Source organism: Atractosteus spatula, chromosome 14 (genome assembly GCF_055471065.1).
Source record: "Atractosteus spatula isolate fAtrSpa1 chromosome 14, fAtrSpa1.hap1, whole genome shotgun sequence".
Taxonomy (NCBI): domain Eukaryota; kingdom Metazoa; phylum Chordata; class Actinopteri; order Semionotiformes; family Lepisosteidae; genus Atractosteus; species Atractosteus spatula.
The window spans coordinates 20,259,593-20,287,272 of NC_142719.1; the positions used below are offsets into that span (position 1 = coordinate 20,259,593).

A 27,680-nucleotide genomic window follows, 5' to 3' on the forward strand; every position below is an offset into this window, starting at 1 on the left:
ATTGCACTCAATGATATTTTTATCCTGTCATTCAGCAGGGGGAAATTGAAAAGTTGGCTTCCCCTGCTCCCTTGATGGTATCACCTATCACTTTAGATTCCTGAGTGTCAGTGAACATTTCCACCTCTACGCATTACCATATCATAAATTTACACCTGCAGATGTGAGAATCAGAGAGTAGGCACCCAAGTAGGTGTCTTGCTGGGTTTCAGTGCACGGTTGGCTTAGAAATGCAGCTGATAGAAATATTAATGTTCTGGATTATCTGCAGTCATGAATGAATGCATGTACTGTATATGTTCTGATGTCTGAATCTGTGTGTTTTACATCAGTACTTCATTGGGCAGTATATAATATTACATTTGAAACAGGGAGAAGATAGTTGGGATGTCATTTCAGTATCAGGCTATTGCTCTTAAATCATGTGAGTTCATAAAGATACCAGGTGTTCATTAATTAATTTAGCATTTGAGCTGAGTTAAATTTGCCAAAATTAGTTGATAAAGAATCTGTATTAAAAGCCATTCACCAAGGACATGGTTTTAATTAATGCAAGAACAGAAAAAGATACAATTTAGTCTCACTTGAGTAATGAAGATCACCTGGATGCCTATCAGTATGATTAAAGATGCCCTGTCTGTGAGAGGTGATGCCCACAGAATGGAATGCTATGCTTCAACAATCAGCACATTAGACAAGAGAAACCACAAGACCAGCTCTGTGAGGGATGCCTGATTCATTTGCAATAATTGTTTTCAGACTGCATTGACTGTTGCACGCAGAACGTCAGGATGAAGTGACTGGTACTGTACATGCCATTTGACAGAAGATGATCTCCAACCACACAAGACGTTCAGGACTAATGTGTAAAGCTGAGAAAGGAAATTTCTGTCTTCTGTGGGCCAGAGAACAACTGAGATAGTGGAAGAGAGAGTGAAGCATTCTGTACACTGATGGATGTTTTTTTGGACAGACCTGATGGAAGACAACAAGTCTGGAGATGCCATGATGGACTGTGCTGAAGCCAAACATTGGGGAGAGTGTGATGGTGTGGGAAAGAATCTTCTTTTCAAGAACAGCTCTGGAGCAGATGGAGGAAAACCTCACTGCTCAGTGATAGGTTGATGAAGATGCTTGAACCAACAGCCTTAATCTTTCTTGCATACAGTACCAATCCAATCAGGAAAATGCAAGGTTTCAAGGTTACTCAGCTTTTCTCCAGACCAATTAAACATCTGTGGGTCCAACTTTTACATGCCACATCAGTCTGTCCAGATGCTGATTGGGTCTATTAGTCAACACTGTCTGGAGTGTGGTAATGGAGGTGGTCATACCTACAGTAATAATATAACTTTGTGATTTCAGTTTGACTTTCTACTGAAGACCTATCATGATTCCTTGACCTGCAGTTTTGTTCTTTTATTCATTATTAATTTATTTGATGCCTGTCTAAAATAATTAACGAACCTGAGTGTTATGATTCTTTTGAGCCTCAAGGCATGACTATATGTACATATACATTTAGTCAGCTTTGAGTTAGTTGTCCTAAGCCGCCCTGTGGTAGCAGTCATGGTACAGGGCAAAGTCAGCTACAAGCATATAAACTCATGCTCCCCTGATCAGAAAAGAATTGATGTCGCTGCCAACATCACAGGCTGATAATGGTCCTCTGATCAAATAATTTGGACCCTTGTTCTCTCCTGCTCTAAGGCAGGAGGCTGAAGATGAAAGAAAGCTCCCAAATGAAGAACCCCGAGAGCAGTGACTGTGAGAACGCGCCCAGGTCCTAGCCTATCACATCCTCTTGTTTCTTTGTTTGATCCCTTTTTACAGCTTAATCAGCTGCAGTTAATCGCAGACTGCGGATTAGATTAACATTATGCTGGGTTAATAAAGATAGCAGTAATATTATAATTACACAATTCACTGGTTGCTAAAAGATGATTTATCACAAATGATGACAGAAATATATAGAAACTGCAATTAGTACAATTACAATAATTAGTAATGGTAAGAATATTGATTGCTAAATTGTTAAAGTCAGTGTGACTAAAAAGAAAAGAAACTAAGCCTTGTCACACTCTGATCCTTTGACCTGTTGCCAATACTTAATCCATTAATGCCCCATGGATTTTCCAGCTATTCCTAGCTGAGGTTCGATCTCAGTACCTCCACCCTGGCAGCACAATTACAATATGAAGACTCCAGTAGGATCAATAACTTGGAGGAGATCTTAATCGAAAGAAGCGTCAGGGAACATTGATGGGCTGCTCGATCTGCACATTGAAGGTGCTGACAGTACAAACCAACTGTGTATTTTCCTGGGGTTTCCTGTGACTTGAGCTCCTAGTTAATTACCAGAGAGGCTGAAACGGACAAGCCTTGCATTGGATTTTTTTCTCAGAGCCTAAATCAATTATATATTATCCGGAAAACCTGTTGGAGTAAAGGATGAAGGATGTTGGAGTGGAAGCCCTCCGGGAGTCCAGTCTGACTTTTTTGCAAGCCTCACAAAGTGCACAAACCAGTCTTAGTAGGGTGCAGAGTTTCAGACTCACACCCCTTCACTGTCTACTGATTCTACTCTGAATTAGGAGAACATTAGCTTTTTACTGAAGGATCTTAGGGAATTTGCTTCAGCACTAAGGGCTGACTAATTTATTCCACACTCCTACATGCACATCCTTATACTTTCTAATTAAATTCAAACCCCCTTGTAGTTTTGCACTGCTGGACCCTAAGTAGATACAGCTTCCACTGTGTTTGTGAGTATATATATATAATTTTTTCAGAAATTAATGTTGTTTGTCTATGCAGTAGAGCAAAAATGTCCTTTTGTAATGCAATGAGCAAATTGAGGTCTTACCTGTGCATTTTGTATGTTACTATGACTTAAATTCATAGTTACTATGACTGTTAAGTGGATATCTATGAACTCATTTCCTTTTTTTAATTTAGGATCTTCAGGTATTTTATTATACCAACCTGATTTTGCTTTCAGCAATTAACCCTGTACCTGCATACATGGGATAAACTCCTGTGACCTTCCCACCTTCAAAAACCTGCTTATCTATTGTTTTTTTGAATTGGTAGCACTACCCCGTTCTGGAGGTGCAATGCTTAATTGGAGTAGGGGCATGTCCCTCACTGAGAGCACCGCCCTTTTCCAGACGTTCAGGTGATTAGAGGAGAGGCATGTCACTTACTGACAACACTGCCCTATTACAGAGGTGGTGATGATTGGAGGAGAGGCATGTCACTCACTGACAGCACTGCCCCCTTCCGGAGGTGCACTGCTGATTGAGAGTTGTGTCACTCAGTGACAGCAGTTTCTGCAAGGCGCCCGGAGGCTGAGGTGGTCACTGTGTATGATTAAGAGTCAAGTGAGTCCTGGCCAACTAATACCACCCTACGCTGAGTGACACTTTGCCAATTGTGTGGCATCACTTGGACAAGCCCAGGCCGTCATATAGTAAAATGTCCCAAAGGTCCCAAACCCGTGATCGTAGAGCTTATTCTGCACTCAGATTGCTGCATTTGTGTTGCAGTTTTGTGCTGTTTTTCCAGCGATCACTCCCTCCCTGTCCTTCCTCACTCTTGCACTCTCATGTTATTTTCAGTTTCGTTTTCTGTTTAAGTTAATAAGCTGCACTGGCATGGCTGAAACAAAACATGCCAAGAGATCAGTTCTGCAGATGGATCATGTGGAGAACACAATAAAAGGCGCATTTACAAACAGACAAAAGAGACCAGTTATTTAACCAAAACAAAAAATAAATTAGTGCCTGGAAAACAAAAAGTAAACAATATCCCCAGAGTTCAGCCCGGGCCTGAGTTCAGCTATGTGCCCCATATCACTTAATAGAACATAAAAAAAAGAATTATGGATTACAGATCATTCAGACCGTCTAGATGATCGGATTGTCAGGAGCTTAATGATCCCAGAAGTCCCATCAGTGCTCTTTTTAAATGCCCTTTTGTGACTCAATGTCCACAGCATGACTTGGCAGTCTGTACCTCACACCCACAATCCCCTTTGTGTAAAGAAGTGCCTCCTGTTTTTTTGTTCAGAAATGCACCACGTTTGCAGTGAGTTGACTTTCTCTCTTGAATTTTGAATGCGGTAATGTTAGAAATGCTGAAATTGACAGGAGGCCATTTGGCCCATGGAGCTTGTTTAGATGTTTGTAGTTTACTGACCCCGGTTTCAATGACTTGGCTGACAGGCCGGTGGCTCTCACCCGTCTTTTTGCAAAGCAGTGCCTTTTGCTCTCAAATGTAATATTTCCATCTAGCTTTCAGCTGTGTTCACTCTGGTTCGTGTTTCACTGCTGTCAGTAAAGGTATTCAAATATTTCAACCTGTCAGTCTAGAACATTCCTTCAAACTAAAAAAAAGGAGAAGTATCTCCTAAAAGTTGTCTTTGTTCCAAGCCAAAAACAATTGTAATACACTTTTAAGACCTGAATTAATTCTGAATAAAATATGTTAAATATTCTGTTATCTTCTTGTTCCTCAATAAAGTGACTGTCAGTACGTCTGTAGCTAATTTGTAGGTAATTTTTTTACATTTACTCAGTTGTTCATATTTTAGTGACAGGTTCTGCATAGTGCCCTCAGTGAGGCACTCTGTTATGTTAGGGGCACTCTGTCACATTTGGGTTCTAATGGATAAAGAGGTGAACCTGTAGTGGCGCTCCTGCATCCATGAAGACATGCTATTGTACAATACTTTGAGCATGGTCCTGTACCTCACTTGCTCCAGTCCACCCTTCTGTATAAATGTGACACCATATTGATAGAGTTAGGCCTTGCAGTAGACAGGTGACCCATTCAGTGGGGGAAACCAGAGCACCCAGAGGAAATCCATCCAAGCACAAGTATAACAGATATATAACAGATATAACAAGTACATAAAAATCCACACAGATAGCACCCCAGTTCTGCAGTTGTACCCAGGGCCTTAGTGCTTCAAGACATGCCATGCAAGAGTTTTTCACTGCTTAATCACTCCGCCACTGTGCCGGCTAGAGTTTCCTGCCACATACCTCTGATCTTCAGGGGGTGACTGGTAGGTTCAAACCATATATATCTTGTGATGTTGTCTTAATCTCTCGCTCTTTCTCTTCTCTCTCACAGCTACTATGGGAAACCACTTACTCACCAATCCTGTCCTTCAGACCCGTTCCGGCACCAGTCCTTACAATACTCTCCTGGCTGAATCCGTTGGCTTCAACCCTCCATCTCCCAATGTCTTCAATTCCACCGGTGAGCCAGTCTGTCACTGTGTTACAGCTCATGGCTGTCCTGTAGTTCTTTAACCAAAAGTCCATTTTTTTTAACCACTCCCAGGAGGAAAAATCTTTTTTCCAGGGATCTGCTAGTTTACATAAAAGTTGTGTTCTTTAAGAAATATGGGAAATCCCAAACTTAATTAATTGAATCTAAGACAGAAAAATTTGGTTATCCTTCATTTAAACTTTAGTTCTTACAAAATCGTGTATACCTATATCTCTTTTCATGTTGCAAAAAACAATGAAAGAGCAGAAATTAAATGATTGAATAATAAGAGGTTTCAAACAAAACTAATACACCTTTTTTGGTAAAAAGATCTGTGGGATGCCTGGAAAGATGTTGGAGAGATTACTGTTGTGATAGAGTTGGAGATTAGGTATTTTAAAGGGTTAGAGGTGACAATTGTTGGGCTGAATATGGACATACAGTTTTCATTGTATTCATCATACTGCACTACTTGGACATAATATATTGCATACACCATGGACACATACAATAGCAGCTCTATTCATATTGAGTATTGTCTGAGTTTATTTTATTCAATTTCTATTGTACTATTATGTATTATTATGTAACCTTCTTTTGTAACTTTAATTTTGTGATTTTTACACCCTAATCCCCCCCCCCGGTGAGCTCGTAGAAAAGACATTTCATTGCCAGCAACTACTGCTGCATGCTGTATTGTTGTGCATTTGATAAATAAACCTTGATTTGATTTTGATTTGAATCATTGTGGATGGAAAGCTCTTCCTTAGTGCCTGCAGTGCCTGATGTCCAAGATTGAAAGAAAACATCAAGAAGTGCTTTCTTTCTTCCTGTTTACTTCATACAGCTCCTTGAAATAATACAGATAGCTCTCCAACTTTCAAAAACAATCAATGTTTGTGGTGAGGTGGTGAGTTTCTTGGATGAAATGAATTTAAATGAAAAACAAACTCCACTATAAAGATTCTGTGATTCTCTTGCATGATGCCACATCCTCTTAGGGAATGCCTAAAAATCAATAATTTATCAATTTACAAACCACTTTACTTTTCAGAAATCAATGAATACCTGTTCATTCAGTGTTTTTTCTCTTTTGTTTGCACACAATCCAAAGCTTGATCACAAATCCATAAAATTCCATTCAGGAAATTAGCCCCTCTTCTCCTAGTCCATTCTGTCCACTAACCTACTCAAACTAATGCATGGATTCTTTTGCCACCTGTAACAGATCACTGCTCCTCACCTTCAGTATGTCTCTTACAACAACATGCAATTATGTAAAAAAGTATCAAATTACCATTCATGCCTCTACAATGTGAGACACTCCATGCTGTGAAAATGACTACATGCCACAGCCATTTAGAATTCCATCTCTGGTTGCCATTTGATAATAATTCCTAGCATTTTCAGTATATAGAACTTTTTTTTTCCAGAAAAATCTCATAGCATTTTACATATAGAAGGGGAGACACTTCTGGAATGCTGCCCCATGTGGGTAATGTACTGTACAGGTGTGCTTCAGAGTAAATCAAGTAGAGAATTCAGAATGTGCCCCACAAAATAAATAAAGGGGGAATCTAGGGAGGTCAGATCAGACGTTAGCAAGGACATGGGGTTTAACACCCTACTCCAATGAACAGTGCCATGAGATCATTAACAACCAAGAAGGCAGGATCTCTGATTGATATCACCTCCTATAACAGTGTCCGGGGTTACTGTAGTAGGCCACTGGTAAACCAAAACGTCTCCTCAATTACCTAGTTTTCCTTAAAGGTTTCCCATCCCAGTACAAAACGGGCCAGCCTTGCTGAGCTTCTGGGAAGCTGTAAGGTAGTAATGCAACATATTACTACTTATTCAAATACAATGATGAGAAGATCATTACAGATTTAATGATGCACACTGTGGACTTAATGTATTATACAAGTTTTTTAAAGATTTAGATTACTTTTTTGCTGCAGTGATGTTCATTCGTTTTAAAAGAATTACTTCTGAACCGGACAAAATGTTTTCTGGAGGCCATTTGCCTAAGAAGACAAGAAAGCCAATAGGCCACACGAATCCCTGCGGCTCATGCTCTGCGTTGATCGGTGAACCATTTCAAAGCACGTACAGATAGGATTCCTGAAATTTTTAACAAACGAGAGCACATAAACGAAACAGGGAAATGGTTCCGCTTCAACAAAGCAGATGAAAAGAGGACTAAAAAGAATTTTAAAAGGTTCTGTATAGTCATCATTAAAGAGAGCAGATCTGAATCTAAAATCTACAAATGATTTTAGAGAATAGCCATTAAAGAAGCAGCTTGAGTAGAGTTTTCTATGGTTCTGCTGTTACCTCTCATTCTATGAGACCCACACAGCATTTGTGCTGGTCTAGGTGTTGGGTCTGCAGATTCTCAAAACTTCCATGTTATGTCTTTTTTGTGTGTGACTTTAGAATGTCATATCTTTTTCCCTTTCTTGCTTTCAAAATGTGAACGTGGGATCATCGGTGCCTTCTTTCTGATGAGCATTTGTTAGAAATGTCAGGTCTGAGTCATGTCGCGGCTCTTTAATTTGAATTTCCTTGTTGCCTTGCAATGTGTGAGGCAGTCTCTGTTGCCAGTTAGGAGTTGGTGAAAGCCAGCTCGCGAACATGCGACAGCTTGAACCACGCCTGGGCCCGGGTGTCTCGTCTTGCCTCTCTGTCTTGCACTGATAAATATAGCTGTGAAATGGAGGCTGCACCAAATGGCAGCGCGAAGTGGCTGCTGACAACTGTTGCTCTCGCGTGTCTAACAAGCACACTCTGGCAGCTCGTCTGCTCTGACAGTTTGATTTTTCTAATTAACCCCTTTGTGGATATTCCCTTCCTGTCTCTTTCCCTTCCTGTGCGCAGAGCGAACCTGCATGCTCATCATTGTGAGTGCTCGTGAGGGAGACTTCAGAGATGGTGGTTCACATTTTGGTTATATCATTAGCCCACCATGGTTGTGAGGGGCTTGAAATCTCAGGGGTTTTGTTTTTCGGGACTGGGTGAGATTGTGAACAGCCAAGGAGTCCCCAGCTTGCTTTGCACTAGCAACTCCAGTGTTTTGCCAAGGAGTGATCTCATTGAGAGCTGCACCCTGCCTCCAGTCGATGCTCATTAAGCTGTAAGCATGGGGGGAGCAGTGAACGCTTCTGAGATAGATCTGATGATGACAGGTGAGCTGCAACAGTAAAGCTGAATTAATTAATGGAGGTTGCCAAATTGTGGAGTTAATGTTTTCTAGGTTCAACACTATGCTTGAAAAAAACATATACAGTAGACACATTAAATCAAAACGCTTTGAAATTCACATAGCATGGAGCCCAATAAATAGGATATTCTTTTACATTGCTTACCTTCTGACAGGTTTATGAACAAAATAGGCCAAGTGCAATCACAATCGAGACAGGTTTAAGAGTTGTGATTTTGATAGAAGCATTTTCATATGTATGCATTCTTTAAGGACAACACACTGTTGTAGTGGTTAACATTGCTTCCCTCATGCTGCTAAAACACTGGGTTCAATTCCAGACCTGGGATGCTACCTGCATGGAGTTTTTTCATGTTGTGTGGGTTTCCTTTGTGTTCTCCAGTTTCCTCCCACAGACCAAAAACATACTGATAGGTTAAGTGGCTTGTGGGACAATATCTCCCTTGTGTGTGTATTTGTGCCTGTGTGTCTGCCCTGTGATGGACTGTTGTCCTATCAGGGTATTCCCCACCTTGTTCTCATCGCTCACTCCAGCACAACCCTGAATTGGATGATGTAGTTAAAGTAAATGTATGGGTATACCCTTCAAGACACCCACTTGAAACACAGTATTGCATGAAACCAACATTATATGTACAGGTTTGTGACACACCTGAAGAAGACTCCACGGCCGAAACGTTGTGTTCTCTTTCTTCTTTTTTTTCAGCATGGAATAAACCTATTACTTGTTCCTTTGCATTATATGTACAGTACATTGGCACTTTTTTCATTGATTTTTTTTATTGGACTTTTAAACGACTGACTGCTCTGAGGTTACTTCTGCTTTTCTTCCACACCTGGGTGTCCTCTGGCTGTCAGGTAGAATTGTTTTTCACAGTTAATTCTTTTGTTTTTGATCCTCCGAAATTACAAAAAGACTTTCTAATTAAAAATCACTCACACCCTTACTGCTAAAAGATCTGACAGTGTAATCTGTGTCAAAGACTTTGAGTTGGACAAAGATGTATTAGCTGTGTGGTGTTGGTGCTCAGACATGGTAAAGAAATGCCATCTGTATCCAGAAGTCCCATGGCAGGTAGATTGGAATCTTACAGATTTATTACTACAATTCCCACATGTGGGCACTTAGTTTATGTCTCTCTAACTGAGCTCATTTCCTGGTTGTCAGTTAAGCTGATTAAATAAAGGCTCTCAAATAACTTTATACAAGTGCCTTGAGCAGACGTAAACCCATAAACCAGACTAGATAGCAAAGACATGGTAGCTGACTAACTTGGGGAACTTTCTCTACTACTGTCATTAGTAAGAGTGGATTTTAAAGTTATTTAGAATCTGTCTAAAATTCTAAAATGTAATGAATAGCACTCGAACTGAAGCTCAAGGTCAAACCTTCTTCTATTAGAATATGATCTAATTTATTGTATTCCACTCCAGGAATTGGCTGTGCTGTATGTTTTATTTTCAATACAAGACATTGGATATCCTGAAGAAGAGTTGTAGATTTTTTAAACACAAAATTAGACATGTAATTTCTAATTTAACAAATAGGACATCATTAAGGGTGGTACAGTAACACAGTATGACTGGCGTCCTGCCCAGGGTGTACCCTACCTCGTTCCTGTTGCTTGCTGGGGTAGGCTCAGCTTCCCCCCGACTCTGACTTGGAAGAAGATATAAATGGATGGATGGGATATCATTAGAAGATGATGAATCATTATGTGCACAAGTCACGGTTTTTCTAATAGAAATCTTACCTTTACCTGGAAATCTTGCAATGGAGCCTATAAAGAAGACCATGGCCATCTAGTCAAAACTGCTTTCATTATATACAGAATATTCAGCATTTTTTGATTGTTATAGCCAGATTATTCACCTGCAAATAACTATGGAATGCAATATGAGACATAAACGTTGTTAGAGTAGCTGTGAGTTTGGGTGTTTAAGGATTGATTTTAACCAATTCATTTTCATGCATATAGTCTAGTAGATTTAAAAATAGATTTAAAACTGAATGAAAAATATAAAAAAGAAACAGGATACAGCAGTGAGTGAAACACAGATTCTCATATACAGTATCTGTGAAAGTGATATATACAATTTGTATTACAGTTTGTGCCAGTGGTTCAAATAAAGGAACAACAACAAAAACAATATAATTTTTATCTTTTTTATATTATGTATATTACATTAACTAATATTATTAGCAGTATTATTATGATAACCTTTGTTCCTTCATTGAAACCACAGTAGCAAGGTCTAAGACCAATTGTATTCTGACGTTGCTCACTTTGAAAGCTTTCTCATCACAGTTCTCCTTTATATTGCGTACAGTTTTGTAGTGTTCATGAATTTTACGATAAAACATTCATTTTAAAATGCAAAGCATACCCTCTCTCCTGACAAGCAAGGATCTTTTTGCGTGTCATGTCGCTAGTGCAGCCATAAGTCAGAATTGTCACTACATGTATGAATGGTATTGCTCTTTTAAATACTTGTATGAAGCAGTATTACTGAGCCACTTAGGCTGTGATGAAGCTCTTGTCCTGAAATCGGCTGAAAATGTCTCTTGCAGAAGTATTTTTCTTCCATCCAGTCTTTCTACAGTTTAGGCACTTCATACTGCTTGCTACTGCTAGACTCATTAATTACAGTGACATCTCTGAAACGGTTAGATGCACCGAATTGCTTATTAAAATCTCATTCCAGATAGGACCATTATTAGAATTGCATTTTAGAGTGTTAGGTCTTACATGGCGCCTATTAACTATGCTGTCATTCAACTCTGAGCTAAGAGAGCCATCTCCTGGGACTTCTATACAAACATGTCCTTTGTTCTTGGGACAGGTCAAGAAAATGAGGACTCTGCCCTTTGAAGAAACTGACAGTGTTGTCTGTATTCCCAAGGAGCTCCCTTTTTTGTTACACATCCTTAGCGTTCAGTACTTTTCAGGTTTTGTTTTTTTTTTATTTCCAGCCCATTTGCCATTTGCTTTTTTTAGAGTTTGAAAACAGCAGGCATGGAAACATCTGCATTTTTCTTTTCCGTCTCTGCGAAGCTGTAAAGACATAGAAGAATGTGAATTTTTTTTAATTCCCTTGATTGAAAGCAGGAAGTGTGACTTTTGTGGGTTAGACATCAATGAAGGGATAAAGTCTATTCTTTTATTTAGGAAAAAAGTGGACGTAGTGGAATTGAGGCTGCCAGATTATATGCTTCGGTGAAGACGCATATACTAATCATTATAATATGAATTCCCCCGCCAAAATGAATTTGTCTAAAGAGTCAGGTAACCCCCCTCACAATGTCTGAAGACTCAGTTCAACAACAGGTAGTTGAAAGAGGCTCTATGTTTTGTGTGGGACAACACCTTTCATTGCAACATGACCACGCTATACCTTTTGCAAGTTGACTGGGAATTGAAAGACAAGCTGTGTGAAATATGCTCGCTCAAAAAAAAAAACATTCGATTCTGAGACACCACGTGTCGGTGCTGTCAGACATTTCATTTGTGCAGGCTGTCTTTGTTTTTTTTTAAGCCAAGTATCTTGTTTTTCAGTTTGTTATTTTGTTTTAATGTGATGTGTTTTGCCTAGCTGAGAGGTGTGAAATAATGGACATTGTTGATCTCTTTCGAGTTAGAACAAAAAAAAAACACTTGCTAATATGTGCTGCTAAAACTGAAGGACAAAAGCATTCTGCATTTACATTTAATATTTTGCATTTTCTGTTCTGTGTTCAGTATTCTTTATTGCAAATACGTAGTTACTTGACATTGATCAAAGTTATCAAATATGTGCACTACATTTGAAATTGCTGTCTTTTGTAACGTCTGTGGTGCTTAGGTAGTTGTACGGTATATGATATTTGTTTAACAGAGGTGTTTGCAATTTTTATCTCTACTGCAAAAATACCACCTGGCACCAGGATCTGCTTTATGTAACTGACCATATAACATAACCGATGAGGTTTTGAAAACCTAATGGCACCATATCACCTATAATCTGTTGTTGTAAGAAGAAAGAATGAACACGGTGCAACATGGTGTCCCTAGTACCCGTATTGGAGCATCGTTTTAGAAAGTCTGCGCTAGATAGAGAAACACCACCTACACTACTTAAAGTAGCTACCTGTTTGTTGTACTGACAATTAGCAATGCTAATTAGCATTGCTAAATACTCCCATCCCAGTACTGACCAGGAACAGCTTTGTGTATCTTCCTATACCTGATTACATCAGGCTGGATGGTGGTCATGTTGCTGATTAGAAACCTCAGGAAACAAAAAGCACAGTAGAAAAAGCACGGGGCAGGGGCTTTTCCCCAGAAGAAGAAGTAAAGCTGCTCTCTGAAAAGGAAATGCTGACTACTGCTGGGCACCTTCACACACAGCAGCAGTAAGAGGTGAGCGTGAGGAATCAAAATGTAGTGCCGGTTACAGAAATTTCTGAATTAAAGGCAAGGAAGTTGTCGGAAACCAAAGAGAAATTCTGGTTTTACCAGGGCATTAAATTACAGACTTAATTAATTTTAAAAGCAAGCATATTGGTTATCTTGCAATGCAACTGGAAATGCAACTGAAAGAAAGTTGTGATACCTGCTGCTTAAGGTGGACCTAAGCAAAAGTCTGAGTTATAAGTTGAACGCACATGTAGGGGGAGAGATAAAACAGAGAAACTGCAGTCAGCATGGAGTGGTATCCAGCTGGGGACATAAGCAGAGCATAGTACAGACAAACACAGTGCATAGTTGTTATCCAAACTAGCAAAACTCGAGCCAGGAAGACACTGTAATCAGGAAGACACTGTGTACTGTAGCGAAGCTGAATCCAAGCCAAGCTCCATAAACAAGACGCTGGGGTAATCCAAAAGTCAAGGTCAGAATGAAGCAGTGTCGAGAGCAGTGCCGTGAGGCCAAGAGAAATTCGAGGAGGGAGTACAAAGCTAGAGAGCTGATCTGAGGTACAGAGCAAGCACTAGAACCTACTTTCCATATCATAGAGAATATCATTTGTTCCAGAGCTCCAAGTAGTCTGAGAGCATATTTTATATATTATGCACCCCGTGAGGGCGTCGTGGTTGTAAATTGCCTGCAGGTGAAACAGGTTTCCTGTCAGAACACGCTTCCATGACAAATGGCACAGACTGACAGGTAAGAGGAGTTGTGCTTGTCTGCCATTTCTGTGCTAGCTTGCACCCCAGTGGTCCAGTGGGGACGAGCTTGCTTAAAACTTAATGTAATTGGTGATCATTTTTAAAATAAACAAACAATTAAAAGCAGCAGTTCTGTCCTTATGACCTCCCCAATATCAGACACAAACCCTGTAGAGAAGTTTCTGGAGTGACCTGGTATCTCACCTCCTACCCCACATACGGTATACAGTACATAAACTCTGTACCCAGGTAACTTTTTGTCTCCTGAATAAACTCACTTCCCATCCTCCAGGTTTTTATGGGTTGGTTGTTGTAAACTGGAGGACATACAGCCAGAGGGCAGTTCATAAAGATGATCCAGAGAGCAGCTGACAGAAGTCACTTTTGAAAGACTGAACAGAAGAGAATTGAGCCCACAGCCTGGTGCCATGCTGATAATGCCCTTTACTACACTGATTCGCCTTGCTGTCACTTCCACTTCCACAGCACGTCGTTTTATCAAAGTGGACACGGACCCCGTCAGAACAAATGCCTGAGTGAAAAACACACAGGGCACAAGTGAAGAAATCTCTAATGATTATGCAGTTCAGTTCTAATGTGAAGACAATAAGCCCTTTGTTTAACAGACTTTGTTTTACCAGACTTTGTACTGTATGTAATGGACAAAATGTGCTGAGGAATTTGGTCTGAAAAATCAAAAATGTCAGACCTTCCCTGCAATAACGGGGCAATACACAAATATTAAAACAAGATAAAAATAAATACTATGTTTAAAATTCAGGAATATAAATTGTGTCCCATATTCCTATATTGTGGGATTCTTATACAATATTCCTACAGTATATTGTCCTATATTGTGTCCACCGCGGAGTGGTGGCTCTGTGGCTAAGGATCTGCACCTGTCGCTGGAAGATTGCCAGTTCAAATCCTGTGGCTGGCAGAAAAATCCAACTCTGTTCGGCCCCTGAGCAAGGCCCATAACCCCAACTACTCCAGGGGTGCTGTATAAATTGCTGATCCTGTGCTCTGACCCCAAGCTTCTCTCTCCCTGTTTGTGTGTCTCATGGAGAGCAAGCTGGGGTATGTGAAAAAGACAAATTCCTAATGCAAGAAATTTTATAGGGCTGATAAAGTGATCTTATAGGTTGAGATCAGTTGCTTACTGACCCTTAAATGTGTGTTGCTTAAGGTTTGATTTGCTATGCTTTAACAAATTCTATACATTATGTTTACAACACATAAAATAAAGAGTTTGAATATTTATTATAAAAATCACTGGAAGAATTCTAATTAAGTACTGTATGTTGATTTATTTGTTGAAAAATAAGTCAAAAGATTCAAAAACTTATATTAATAGAATTCTCATTTGATAGTGTGTTTTGGGCTGAGATAACGTAATTAATGATTTAAGAGACATTAAGCAATAACAGACACCCCTTCCCCTATTAGTTTATTAAACTGGTTTACTTTAGTCTGTTATTTACTAGGGTGTCCCAGTACGAGCTGTTCTTATACTGTGCATACTGCAGTGGTAAAAGAATGTTGTTGTTTTGGTTTTTTTTTCAAAAGTACAGTAAAACCAACCTGGCTATTTGTCACCCATTCTGGAGCAAACTCGAGGATGCAGAAACACATCACTGCAACAACCTAAATGGAAATGATAACAAGCAAGAATCCTGGGAATGAATAAGGAGGTGCAGAAGACACGGGATACAGAGTCCCCTTGCGGGGCTTGTCTCCTGTCCTGAAGATATATCTCAGGGCCACGTGCTGATTTTGGCTCAGAGGTCCAGACTGCTCTTCTGCTGCTTGCTTGGCAGTGCGCTTGAGGAGGCAGCTGGGTTGGCTAAGCTAAGCTGCCACATTGAATTTGTTTCCTTGCCATGTGATTACTTATTAATCTCACCAGTGCCAGTTTTGATTTGCCTGCCTGCCTGTCTAACTTATTGACTCCCTCTCTCTCGTTTCTCTCTCCTTTCCTCCTGTGCTTTTCCTGGAACATGCAGGGACATTCCGAGATCCAAGTACGTCATCTCCTTTTGTTTGATTCCCTCTGCTTTGGATAAATGGGCATTCCAAGAGGCTGTCTTGATCTTTGTCTCTGGATGAACTCACGTGTGCCACTGCCTTCCAAAAGAAACCAGTCCATCAGGATTTTGAATTGGAAACGACAAAACTCGACCCCCCCAAGTGTGCTGTAGATAATTGGTCTCGTCTTGTTGAGGCATTTATGCTTAATGTCCACTGACATCAATGCAGTTTGTGTACTGGGAAGAAATTAAAAAATAAAGCAATGGATCCATTCTCACAAAGGTCCAAAGAATAAGATGGAAATATTCTAATGCATATCAGCATATTAAAAACATGAAAATCAGAATGTTAACCCTAAAGGCTGAAATCATAAAACACTGCTAATTTTGTGTGTTTTATAAAATAAATGTATAAGAACATAACAAGAAAATGCTCTCGGGGCATTAATTATACCCAAAATCCCTTTTGAAATTCATGGCTATTCTTCCTTTGGGCAGTCTGCCTGAACACATTTCCTAGAAAGGATTATATACTGTAGTTCATCACTGGCCCCCTCTTTATGGCCTTCGCTGGACAACTGTTCTAATGGTTCAGGCCCTTTTCGTAAAAACAAACACTGAATGTATTGATTTACATGAAAATGTACAGTATGTGGAAACAGAATAAGAGAGCATCATTATCTGTGACATCAGCTGCCCAGATATAAATTAAGGTCACATACACAATTATTTAATAGAAGTGTCAATAAAACATTACAGTTAATTTTATTGGAAGATCTCTTATTGAGGCTCTTATGAATGAATTTATCTTTCTTTTTCTTAAATGTAAAGGGGGTTACACTATTTTTTGCAATGCAGAAAACAACCATTATCCTGAACATCTTATACACTCTAAACAATTGAGGTCTATAGAGTTCTTGTATATTAGCTCTTGATAATCCTTTTCCCTGTTAAGAAGGTAGTTATTTAAAACACAGTGAGATAAAAAAAAGCTTCAGTCATTCATTACCAGAAAGCAATGTATTCCTGGTATGGGATAGGAAAATTCATCCCATAGGCACAGGGTGCCAAGACAGACATCAACCTAGATGATATACCAGTCCATCACAGGAAACACACAGGGACAATTCAGAGGCTTCAATTAATCTAACTGAAATGGCACAAGAAGAATATGTGAGCTCTACACAGAAGGTATCCCAATTCAGAATAGAGCCCATGACCGAAGAGCTGTGAGGCAGTGGCTTGATTATAGAAATACTATTATATATTACCACAGAAGTGATGAAGACATTTTACAGCTGTCCACTTTGACTTACTCCTAAGTCATTATACAGTATGTGTGTGAAATAATACGACACTGTAGCAGAAGATACAATCACAGCACTACTGTAAAACAACAGTGTGTAATAAGTTCCCTCATGGTAAACACTCACAAAGGAAGCCTAAACATAAAAATGTTTGAAAGTTTCCAGACATTTTATTGATTTTCAAACCTTCAGTTACAAAGCGCAAAACAATATACCAATATTTATTGGGATGGTGCAGGTTCATTTTATTTCAATTTATTTTACACAAAGCGGTTGTTTTGCCAGTTAAAGTACATGTTTATTTTTTTAAACGCTGAATTTTTTGCCACATTATAAAAGTGATAAAATGGAAGATGTCAGGTTGTACCACATGGCTTTTGGACTGACTTTAATCTCTCTTGTAGTGCCTGCTTCATATGGGTTTCTGTGGGGAGAGGGCATAAGAAAATTGTAGGGGAAGGATTGTGGTACTGCTCAGGCTTCAAGATAGCACTCTGTAGAGCTATGGGGAGATCTGACCAAGTGCTTGTTTTTCTTTCTCCCCCCATCTCTCTTTTTTGCTATCTCTTCAACACGCGCCTTTCACTCCTTTTTCTATCCGATCTCTCCTGTGGCTCTCTCACCTTTTCCATCTCCCTCTCCCTCTGCGCAGAAAGCACCCTGTCGAAGAGCCGGGACACCTGTGGCATGGAGACGCTGCCCCTCAATGGCAACTTCAACAACAGTTACTCCCTGCGTAGCGTGGGTCCAGGAGGCGCAGGCGGCTGTGATTTCCTGGGAGGAGGCGGGGCCGGGGGCGGGGCTGGTGGTGGAGGAGGGGGAGGGGGCAGCTCCGAAAGCTCTGGGGGTCCTCCCCCTCTCCTGAATCCCCGTGGAACAGAGAACCTGGGAGGTCGGCGCAACCTGAGCGACGCCGCCGCTTTCGAGAAGATGATCATCTCCGAGCTGGTGCACAACAACCTGCGAGGGGGAGTGGAGAGAGGGGGCAGCCTGGCCAAAGGGCACCACAGCAGTGGCCAGGGGGCGGGGGGAGAGTCAGGGCAGAGCGGCGGAGGTGGCGGGGGGGAGGAAGATGCCATGGTGGCCGACGCCCCTCAGGAGAACATCGACATCGAGCTGATGTACAAAGCCCTGGAGGAGCCCCTGCTGCTTCAGAGGGCCCAGTCCATCCTGTACCAAAGCGACCCTGAGGAATCAGAGAGCTACACCGCTGAGCTGACGGAAGGACTGGATGGCCAGCTACAGTCGCCCAACAGGGACTCCCTCTACACCAGCATGACCAACCTTCGGGATTCGCCCTATCCTGACAGCAGCCCTGAACCCCTGGAGGTGGTTCCCCGCTCTGCCCAGCCCCCCGAGGAGCTGTACTATGGTTCAGGACGACCAGCCATGGGATCCCGCGGGCAGATGCAGACCTTCTACCAGCCCCAGGCCCGCCGGCCCAGCGGGGAGGGCTACCTAGTGCAGGTGGGCATGGAACCGGGCATGAGCGAAGGGGATGGGCAGATGCAGTTGGTTACAAGTCTCTGATGCCCCTCCAACAACAATAAGCAACAACATTTTCAAAGGAATATAACCCTCCCCTCTCCCATTTGCAAACTACCGTTTCTTTTCCTGACTACATCCTACGATTACCCTTTCTTCCCCTCCCTTCTCTTCTCCCTGCCAGCCCTGGACCCCAGTGATGGCGGCTGCCCCCCCGAGCCCTGCCATCTTCCTCCACTGATGGATTTCCCAGAAACCTTTCCGAGTCAGCGGGGTTGGAGCTGCCTTATTTTTCCTGGATTGAGTCGCCGCTCCAAACACAGAACAGAAGGAGTGATACTGGGTTGGACCTCTCATTTTCTCACTGGTTCCTCGGCTCATCTCTTCTCCAGCCACGCTTAATGCCCTGCACCTACGCCCCACCCTCAGCGGTGTCCTTCCAGATTTTTCTTTCCTCCCCTCTTTTCCTCAGACGGTCCATGACAACACAAGCACAGCTCCCACTGAAATGTCCCTCCACAGGAATTCCCAGAAGCACAGGGCTCTCTGTGCAACTTGGGCCAGTGTCATTTTCCAGCCACAGGGTGGGGCAGGCTGGGGGATGGGGAAGTTTCTCCCAAACAAAAGATCCATCTGTTTTGTTTTTCTTTGCAGTTGGGCCACATCGATACCATAGATTCTGAAAGCTCTTAAATGTTGCCAAAAATTAGTTCCAGACAGTCTCAGTGCAGAACCATTAAAAACTGAGCTGCTACTTTGCCTTTAGTGGTCACCTAGAACTGTTTTTCTCTTGATCCTGGGATCATTGCTTTCTTTAACGGGAGATAAGGGATTGGGACAGACTGATCCAGGTCCTGCAGTTGTTCGCACTTCCACAGGATGTCCCAGCTGCCCAGTGCAGAGAGGAAGTTCCTGGAATGCCAACCATCTGGCCACTTTTCCCTTCTTTGTAAGACCCTTGGACCAGCGTTGTCATGTTTTCTGGGGCATTGTTGGAGCTGACCTCTTACAAAACTTCATGTCCGCCTCAATGGCCACAAGAAACCCAGACTGACCCTTTTGTCATGGGGAGGGGGGGTGGACAAAAAGAGGTCTGCTGTGGAAATTGGACAAGAACCGGACACTTCGTTGCCACGAGGATTCTAATTGTTATTAATACTCTGATTATTATTCTAATCAAAGCTGTAAATAGGAACAAAAAAGAGAACAAATTTCTTGTATCGCACAAAAATAAGAAACAAGGTATAGAGTTTGTGACATGATTGACACTCTCTCTGTTACCTTCTTTCTCTCTATCTCCAGCCCCTCAAATAGCCTTTACCACTTCGGTAAAGGAAGGCAGGGGGCGTGAGAGAGAAGGAGAGAAAGGTTTTACTTACAAAGCAAAACTAATGAACAAAAAATCCAACAGACAAATGAGCGAATTAACTTCCTGGCACAATTTTTATGTAATATACTCCATTACATGTTGTTAATGTTTGACCTTTGACATTCCCAAACAGGAAGTGCTGGGTAAGAGGAATGGGAGGGCTGTTCTCACTGCCAGTAAGAGGATTGTGGGTTAGTCTGTGGAGGCCTGGTTTGGGCGTTATTTTCTTGGTCGGGAGAGGACCAGAGCCGAAGGAGGCCCTTTCTCATCTTTGAACATTTGTTAGATTTCTGCCAGGCCAGCCAACCTGAGATCGCTTTGCTTGTATACAGTCTAAGTCCATTTGATTGGTTTCTACAGTTGACTTTGTAAACCCCTCCTTTTAGCAGAGCATTCTGATGTAGCATACCAGAAATTTAAGATTATTTTAAATAATGACCGCACTTTGCTAATCTAACACAATGAACAGCAATATAAAATTTATATATATATACATGAGTCAACATGTTATAAAAAAATCCCCCAAAACACATCAATATCTTGAGTCGGTCTGAGTTTAGTTTTTAATATTGCATCTGTTGGGTTAAATAGCAATTAGAGTTTTACGTAAGCATGGCAACAACTTAGTTTCTCTAAGTATCTCAGCAATTGCAAAACATTTCTTAGTCATACTGACAACACTCATTAACCCCTTAACTGTTGTTTATTCCAGAAGAAGCTAGAAACAGGGGCAGCACAGTGGTTAGCTTCTTTTGCCTTGCAGCACTGGGGCCCTGGGGTGGACCTGGACCTGGGGTGCTATCTGCATGATGTTTTCTCCCTGTGTTTACATGAGTTTCCTCTGGGTGCTCTGGTTTCCTCGCACAGTCCAAAAGCATAGTGTACTAGTAGGTTAATTGGCCTCTGGGTAAATCGGCCCTGGTGTGAGTGTCTGTGTCTGCCCTGTGATGGGCTAGTATCCCATCCAGGATGTGTCTTGCCTTGCGCCCCTGGTTTGCTAAGGCTCCAGTTCCCTTGTGACCATGAATTAGATAAAGCGGTTTGAAAATGGTTGGGTGGAACCTAGAAATAAAAAGTGCAGTTCCTTCAGCTGACAACTTACTGACTAAATGTTAAGACAAGGTGTTAATGTTTTCCCATACAGGATAGGGCAACCCACAGTTTCATCTACCCAGTTCTGCAAATGAACAAAGGGTCTTAGGAAGAAAGTGGATAAGGTAGTGCTTCTAAAAATATTTTTGGACACAGTACACGATAAAAATATTTGAAAGCACTCTATTAAAACAATGACACGGGCAAAATCTAAAAGGAAAGCACAAAATAAAACACATACTGTGCTGGGGAAGAGAAAATGAGGGCAAAGATTATAGTAAATGACACACTGCTAATGTGCTTTTGTCAGTTACCAATGGAAAGATATGTCAGTTCACGTTGAGTTTAGTTGTTGTGATCGACACTGTACACATCACAAATCTGTTTTCAGCTGAGTTTCATCCCTGTTTCATGTCTGTTTTTCCCTCTTTTAGAGTTGTCTCTTGACAGTTCCCCCCTCCCACACAATAAGCAAACACACAAATCCAGGAAGGATAGCCAGCACCTTTACACAAACACCAGGCTTCTACGCCGGGGCCTCATCCATCAAGAATCCATGGAACTAAACAGAGCTGCTCTCTGCCAGGAGAAGCAATATGCCTCATTGAAAAAATGAAATATGAAAACTTGAGGCAACTTACCTCTACCAACACACACACATGTATATATAAAACAATTAATATAAATAACAAAAAATAAAAGTGTTAAATTATGATATAATGTAAAATGGGTCATTTCTGACAAGGATCAGATTGTGTCCAGCATTTCTCACAGGATAGGCCTGCTCCGGGCCTGGAGCCTGGGGATTTCCTGATTTCTCACTTTTTCAGAAATATATGTTAAATCTTAAATTTGGTCTGGATAAAAGAAAAGCAGCAAAGCTCAAAGGTGAGAAAGGTGCCCCCCCCTCACAGAGTTCTCTATATGTAAGGAGTCTGAGAATTGCCTTTTTTATTTTTATGTGTTCTTTCTAATTTGTTTTGTAATGCTGGTTAAAAGAAAAAAAAGCTCCTTGTGGCCTGTACAAATGGAGAACTGAGCAACTATTTATTTATTTATTTAATTATTTATTTATCTATTTATTTAATTTTCTATCCAAAAAGACACTCTCAATTAGGATTCCCTGTGACTGCATGAAGAGAGCAAAAAGTCAGGTAGCCAAAGGTATTTCACCACTCTCACTATCTTCCATAAAAAAGAAAAGGCTTTTGACTAGAGTATAGAAAAAGCGCTACAGTCAGGAGATCTCAGGTTTAAATCCTGGCAGTTCCTTGACTGAAAATAACACATTGGCTGAACATTCCTGAGAAGAGGTGGGGGGAGGACACAGTAGGCGAAATAGTGATGTCATACAGTAAATACAAACTCCCCTTAGTGGTAGCCAAGTGTTAATTGGAGATCACTTAGTACCATTGAAACAATGCCACAGCAAGAGAAAGAAGTGACCTGCTTGATTACACCTATTTTGAAAAATGTTTTGCACAGAAGTGTGTCTGCTTGCTGCCAGTTTCGGGAGATGAAAGGGCAAAATGTTTCAGATTGCATCTGGAGTTTCAGTTTGGAGCTACAAAGCAGAGTTAAAAGACCTTTAATGGTAATCAAGAAAATCTGTTGAAAAAGTTGCTTTATCCTTTGTGAAAAAGCACAGGAAACACACGTGAATAGGACACATGGAATTTTCATAATTTGCTAACAAACAAAAATCTATCCATGGCTTCGACACATGGTCATAAGGAAAATAAGTGTGTCACAAAACCAGTCAGAACTGTACAGAACACAGAAGGATCTCCTGCATCTAGCAAATCTCCAGGAGAACTCAAGTCCTTGTCCTTAATATGCATAATTTCCAGAAGAATGACAACAACCAATAATTAAATGTATTGAAAGTGTTTATTGAGACCTTAGTCATGGTAAGAATTGGCTCCACTTGCTCGGCTGAGGACCAGCGACCTGGCTGTAGGATGAGGAAGTCAGGACCCTGCTGCAGAGTGAGGAGTAAAGCAAGGAGGAGCTGGAGAAAAGGAGAAGAGGTTACATGTGGTATTTAGAGTTTTTATTGAATCATTACCATGTAGAGCAGCTGAAGTGAAAGCAAACTTGGCTGCCATCGTCCCAGGTTGAACAATCATTATAAACTCCATGACACGAGCTTGGAGCTGTGCTTTGTTACAGAGTAACAAAGTAGCTGCAGAAGCAAACCTCTGGAAGCAGCAAACAAGCACAGGTAATTTGGGCTGTGATTGTGAAGAAAAAACGTTCTTAGAGGAGCTGTTATTATACAGTAGACACACGTATGTAGCTTCAAGAAAGGTATATAAAAAAGAGACCTGATTTTCAGCTGGGCAGCCCTTTAGGTAGCGATTTGTGAAGGCAGTCTGGGGATAAGTGCAATAAAGGAAGAAAAGCGTGGCAGGTGGAAATGGTGCCAATTGTAATGATCTTGCCTCTAAGGAGAGCTGTAAAGTTGTATGAAAGCCTAAGAGCTTTCAGCTTCACTTTGGTTCAGAACCATAGGGATGAGGCTTGGGTGGCTGTCCTGTACTTAATAAAACCTTGAATCATCAAGGGCCTTTTATTCTAATGTAGCTGTAGACACATCTGCATTAAAAATACATTGCTGCCTGTAGCAATATCCTTCTTATATTATAGCCTAGCGCAGGGAGTCTGCACGCATTAACCCCCTATGTAGAGTATAGCCTAAATTATGAGATATCTTGAAACAACATTGGTTCTATTAGCCTTTTTATAACCAAAAATTGGTCTGTCAATTGTAACCATCTTGTTCCTTCAGAATAGTAGCAGTGGTAAATGATCTCATCTTGATCAGTCTCATTTGGCAGGATCTGTTCTACCGTCTTAATAACCTTACCAGTGGCAGACACAGCATGTACTGAAGCTGCTATGCAGAACTTTTCCCCTGCTCTCGATAACCTAATGACCTTTAGGCTCACCTTGAGACTGCTACCCAGTAGTCTCCCTATGAGTCTGTACATAACCTGGAGTCTCATCACGAGACTCGATATTGCTCTTTTCCGTCTTGGGTTGCTGCAGTAACTGGCCCCCTTACAGGGTTGATCTTTCGCACTCTTAAAAGTCTCACAGCAAGACTCTTGCTGACTGAGTTTCTGACTGTCACTCCTGACAGTGAGAATCTAACCCAAACCCAAGTGTACAACTATCACATAGTCACTAAACCCCTTATATAGAGAAAATCTGCCCTCAACTGGTGATACCAACCCCTTAGTTATCTCATATAGATTTAGAATACCCATTTCTCGTTGTCTCTGCAGTGTTTCATTTTGAGACTCCTCATGTGGCTGCTCTGTTACAGGGTCCTATTGAACTAGCATTATCACACGACTTCTATTAGGCTGGTACTGACAAAACAAGGCCAGTTAGACACATTTTTCTTTTCAAAGCTGCCCTCAGGATCCCTTCTCCCACCCTGATTTCCCCCTTTAACATGTCTCCAGCTGACACTGAAGACTGAAAGGAATTTATTAATTACAGGATGCAGAGATGTGCCATTTTGCAAATATTTCTAAATGCAGTCTTCTGACACGTGAAATGAGAAATACGATGATGTCCGATGATCGAGAGAAACGACTGAGGGAAAAGTCAAGTGAAGTGGGAAAAATGGATCTCGCTGTCTCAGTCTGCCACTATTTACCCATATTCGGAACCATTAAATTATATGCCATGGTTCTATGTTCTTCTTGCCAAGCAGCATCGAACAATGGAAAAAATCCAGAAAATTTGCAATTTTCCCAAGGTCTTTTCTATCAATCAGGTCTCCTGTCAGTCAGCATTTGATTGCTACTGTGTGCATGCGGTCATGGTCATCACTGAGAGCCTATGTGAGCTAAGTACTATATGTATAACTACCTAACTAGTGAATGCAACTGTGATTTCAGTTTGGGCTTAATCGGGGAGGGTGTGTTTTGGCGAGTGGGGAATCAGCTAGATCTGATCTGAGGTGTTCTAAGACCTTCCAGCCTTCCCCCACTGGAGCATATGGGCATTAAAGAACCTATTAAGCTCACATAAGGGTGCTTTTATAGTGTTTTTTACCCTTGATGGAATTATCTTGGCCTGCCATCATTCCGTGATCAGTGATCAGGGCTTTCACACAGCTAATCTCTTTATCTCAATCCTATCTGCAAGGCATTTCACAGGTGTGGTTTCTTTTCGGGTGTTCCCTGCATGAAATTTGGAGATTTAGATGATTTGGGCTTTTTTTAATGAAAACTATGGGACTACATGATTGAACATCACATCTGGTCTACAGCCAAGCATGTCTTTAGAGCTCTGCTCTGAGGCAATGTGAGATGCTACTTCCACTACGGCTAAATCCAGACAATCTCACAACTTCCATTCTAGTTTACTTGAGCTGAATTTGCACATTTCTTCCTAGAGCTTCTGGGTCTGGATACTCAAGTTATTAGAAATGCCAGACTGATAGAAAAGACTGAGAAAGTCCTGCAGCTAGTCTGAAACCAGTCCCAGTCTGAAATTAAACTCCTTCATTCCTGAAGCGTTCTTAAAATGTAGGAGAGAAGCTGAAATGACATTAATGTCATCCCTTGAAACAAACAGATATCCCAGATGTGCTGATGATACAATCGGCCCCTTGAGAGGGCTGTAAGGATGCAGAGTGTGCGTCACTGTCTGTCTCACTCTGAGTGTGTGATGTGTAGCCAGCACCAACAGCCAGCCCCAGGAGAATCTTCCTGTCTCAGATAGTCAGAAGCAACAAGCAGGAAAGCAATTACAATTCATGTTGTTGTTTGTGTTTTGCAAGCTGTTATTAATTCATTCTCCAACTGTCCCTTGCACCAGCAAACAAGGGGAGAAAATCAAATTGCTACTTTGCAAAATCTATAGTGTCTCCTTTCTTGTTTTACATGCCCCTGAAACGATGACAGGCAATGCCTTTCAACCCAATCAGTGACTTTAGGATTCTCCTATGAAAAGTGAATTCAAATTGAAGCACATTCTTAAGAAATTGCACCTGTCCTCTTTGTAATTTAGAATGTTTGCTGTTTGCACTTTGAACGTGGCGGGTATTAATTTGTATGCTTCAACTAGGAAGGCCATATATCTGAATTCTGAAGTTTAAAGACGAAAAGGAAAGAAAACAAAGTGTTTTTGTTTTGTTTTAACCACAAGCTCTCTTTAATTGTGGTCTGATAAGTTGGGTAAATGCAGGGCTTGATTTCTGCCTATATTAAAATGACTTTCTTCTTCAGATGAATGTTTCTGTTGTTGTGATCCTAGGTAATTCTAAGAATATATTTGATTATCCATAAATAAAGCAAAATACAAAAGAATATAAAGAAATGTTTCGAGCAAAGCACGTGACCACATTATCTCATTGTTTTCATACTTTAAAAAAACATCACAAGAAAGGTAATGGCATATATCACCTGTTTTTCCTGCTATATAATTTATTTAATTTTCATAACTTGTGTTATGTAATCTTCACATTTTCACATTCCTCACTTTAAAAATACAGAATTTTGGAAATCAATTAACTGCAAACTCTTCAAAGCTGAAAGTACAGAAACAAGGCAGGGAAATATTTATGTGTAGCTCGATCTGCAAAACTGATGTGAGTGATGTGCAACACTCATGTAGGTCCCTCAAAACGTCCTGATACCTAAGATATCTTTTGAAAAACTACATAAAATACTGTAGCCTGAAGAAACTTTGAATCTTCTGACAGCACAAACAGAGTAGGGCACAGAAGGAGAGGACAGCATTCACAATATCAATTAGTCCTTGTACTTGAAAGTTGTAAAAGAGCATTGTTTATGTGTGTGTAATTATGTCTCAAAGTTCTTCACCTGTGTGACAACACCTGTAATGGGTGCTTTTTGTCATTGGGCCAACCTAACAGTTTCATTGTCAAAACCATCAAATTGAGGGAAAATAGGATCAGGTTTGGGTATTTTTTCCATCACTTTGATTTAATTTGCCATAGATTTCTGAAGTTTTTTACAAGGCTTCTCGTTTCTTTGTCAAATGCTATATACATATATAAATATAAAGCTATATCTCTGGGTGCTGTGCAGGAATGTTGACGTTACCCCGTGTCAGGTTTTTTTGCTGTCTGTTTGTCTGTACATAGTTGTCTTTCAGTCTAAACCAGCGGTTCCCAATGAATGTAGGCAGAGGCAAACTCAGATTGGAAATCCTTCTGCTGAGCACTGACACACTGCACAGATGCCTCACTGTGTCAGGGGAAAGTATGATGTTACTGACAAGGGCTCAGCCCAGCTAGACCTGCTGTTGGTATTCAAAGTGTCTGGCTTTAGACGTGGTGAAGACCCTTGGGGGCTAGTGCAATGTGATTATGATACACTTGTAGACCCTTGGCTTGTTCTTCCTTCAGAGGCACATTGTGAGGGATTTCCAGGTGCTTAGCTGTAGACATCCTGATTCCCAGTCAGAGAACCGCTGGGGTACACTGCATGTGTTCAGTAAAGGGAAGATAGGGAGATAGAAGGCGGAGGAGGGACCAGGAGATGGAAATGGTGCCAATAGTAACCACAGGGGGTAGGTGGCACAAAGATGCCATCAGCTGTAAGCAAGCCTGGCCAGGCACAGTAGGTGACCGTTCAGAGACTTCAGAGAAAGAGGGTCAGTCGGCAGTGAATCTGGGCACCAGTTTGCAAAAACATTTGTGCCACTGGGGTTGGGCACCTAATGTGCCATTTTCTACAATCAATTATTTGTTATTTCT

The 27,680-nt window shown here is 41.1% G+C and overlaps 1 protein-coding gene across 2 annotated transcripts in view; it reads left to right on the forward strand.

Annotated features, from left to right (window-relative positions):
• Window positions 1-18,519, forward strand: part of LOC148820883 (adhesion G protein-coupled receptor L1-like) — a 200,631-nt gene extending 182,112 nt beyond the window's left edge. For both annotated transcript variants that reach the window (XM_088932204.1, XM_088932205.1), the window contains 3 exons: window positions 5,140-5,268; window positions 15,659-15,676; window positions 17,642-18,519. In XM_088932204.1, coding sequence (XP_088788330.1) covers window positions 5,140-5,268; window positions 15,659-15,676; window positions 17,642-18,519 — 1,025 coding nt within the window. The remainder of the gene's footprint in view (window positions 1-5,139; window positions 5,269-15,658; window positions 15,677-17,641) is intronic.
• The last annotated feature ends 9,161 nt before the right edge of the window (window positions 18,520-27,680 follow it).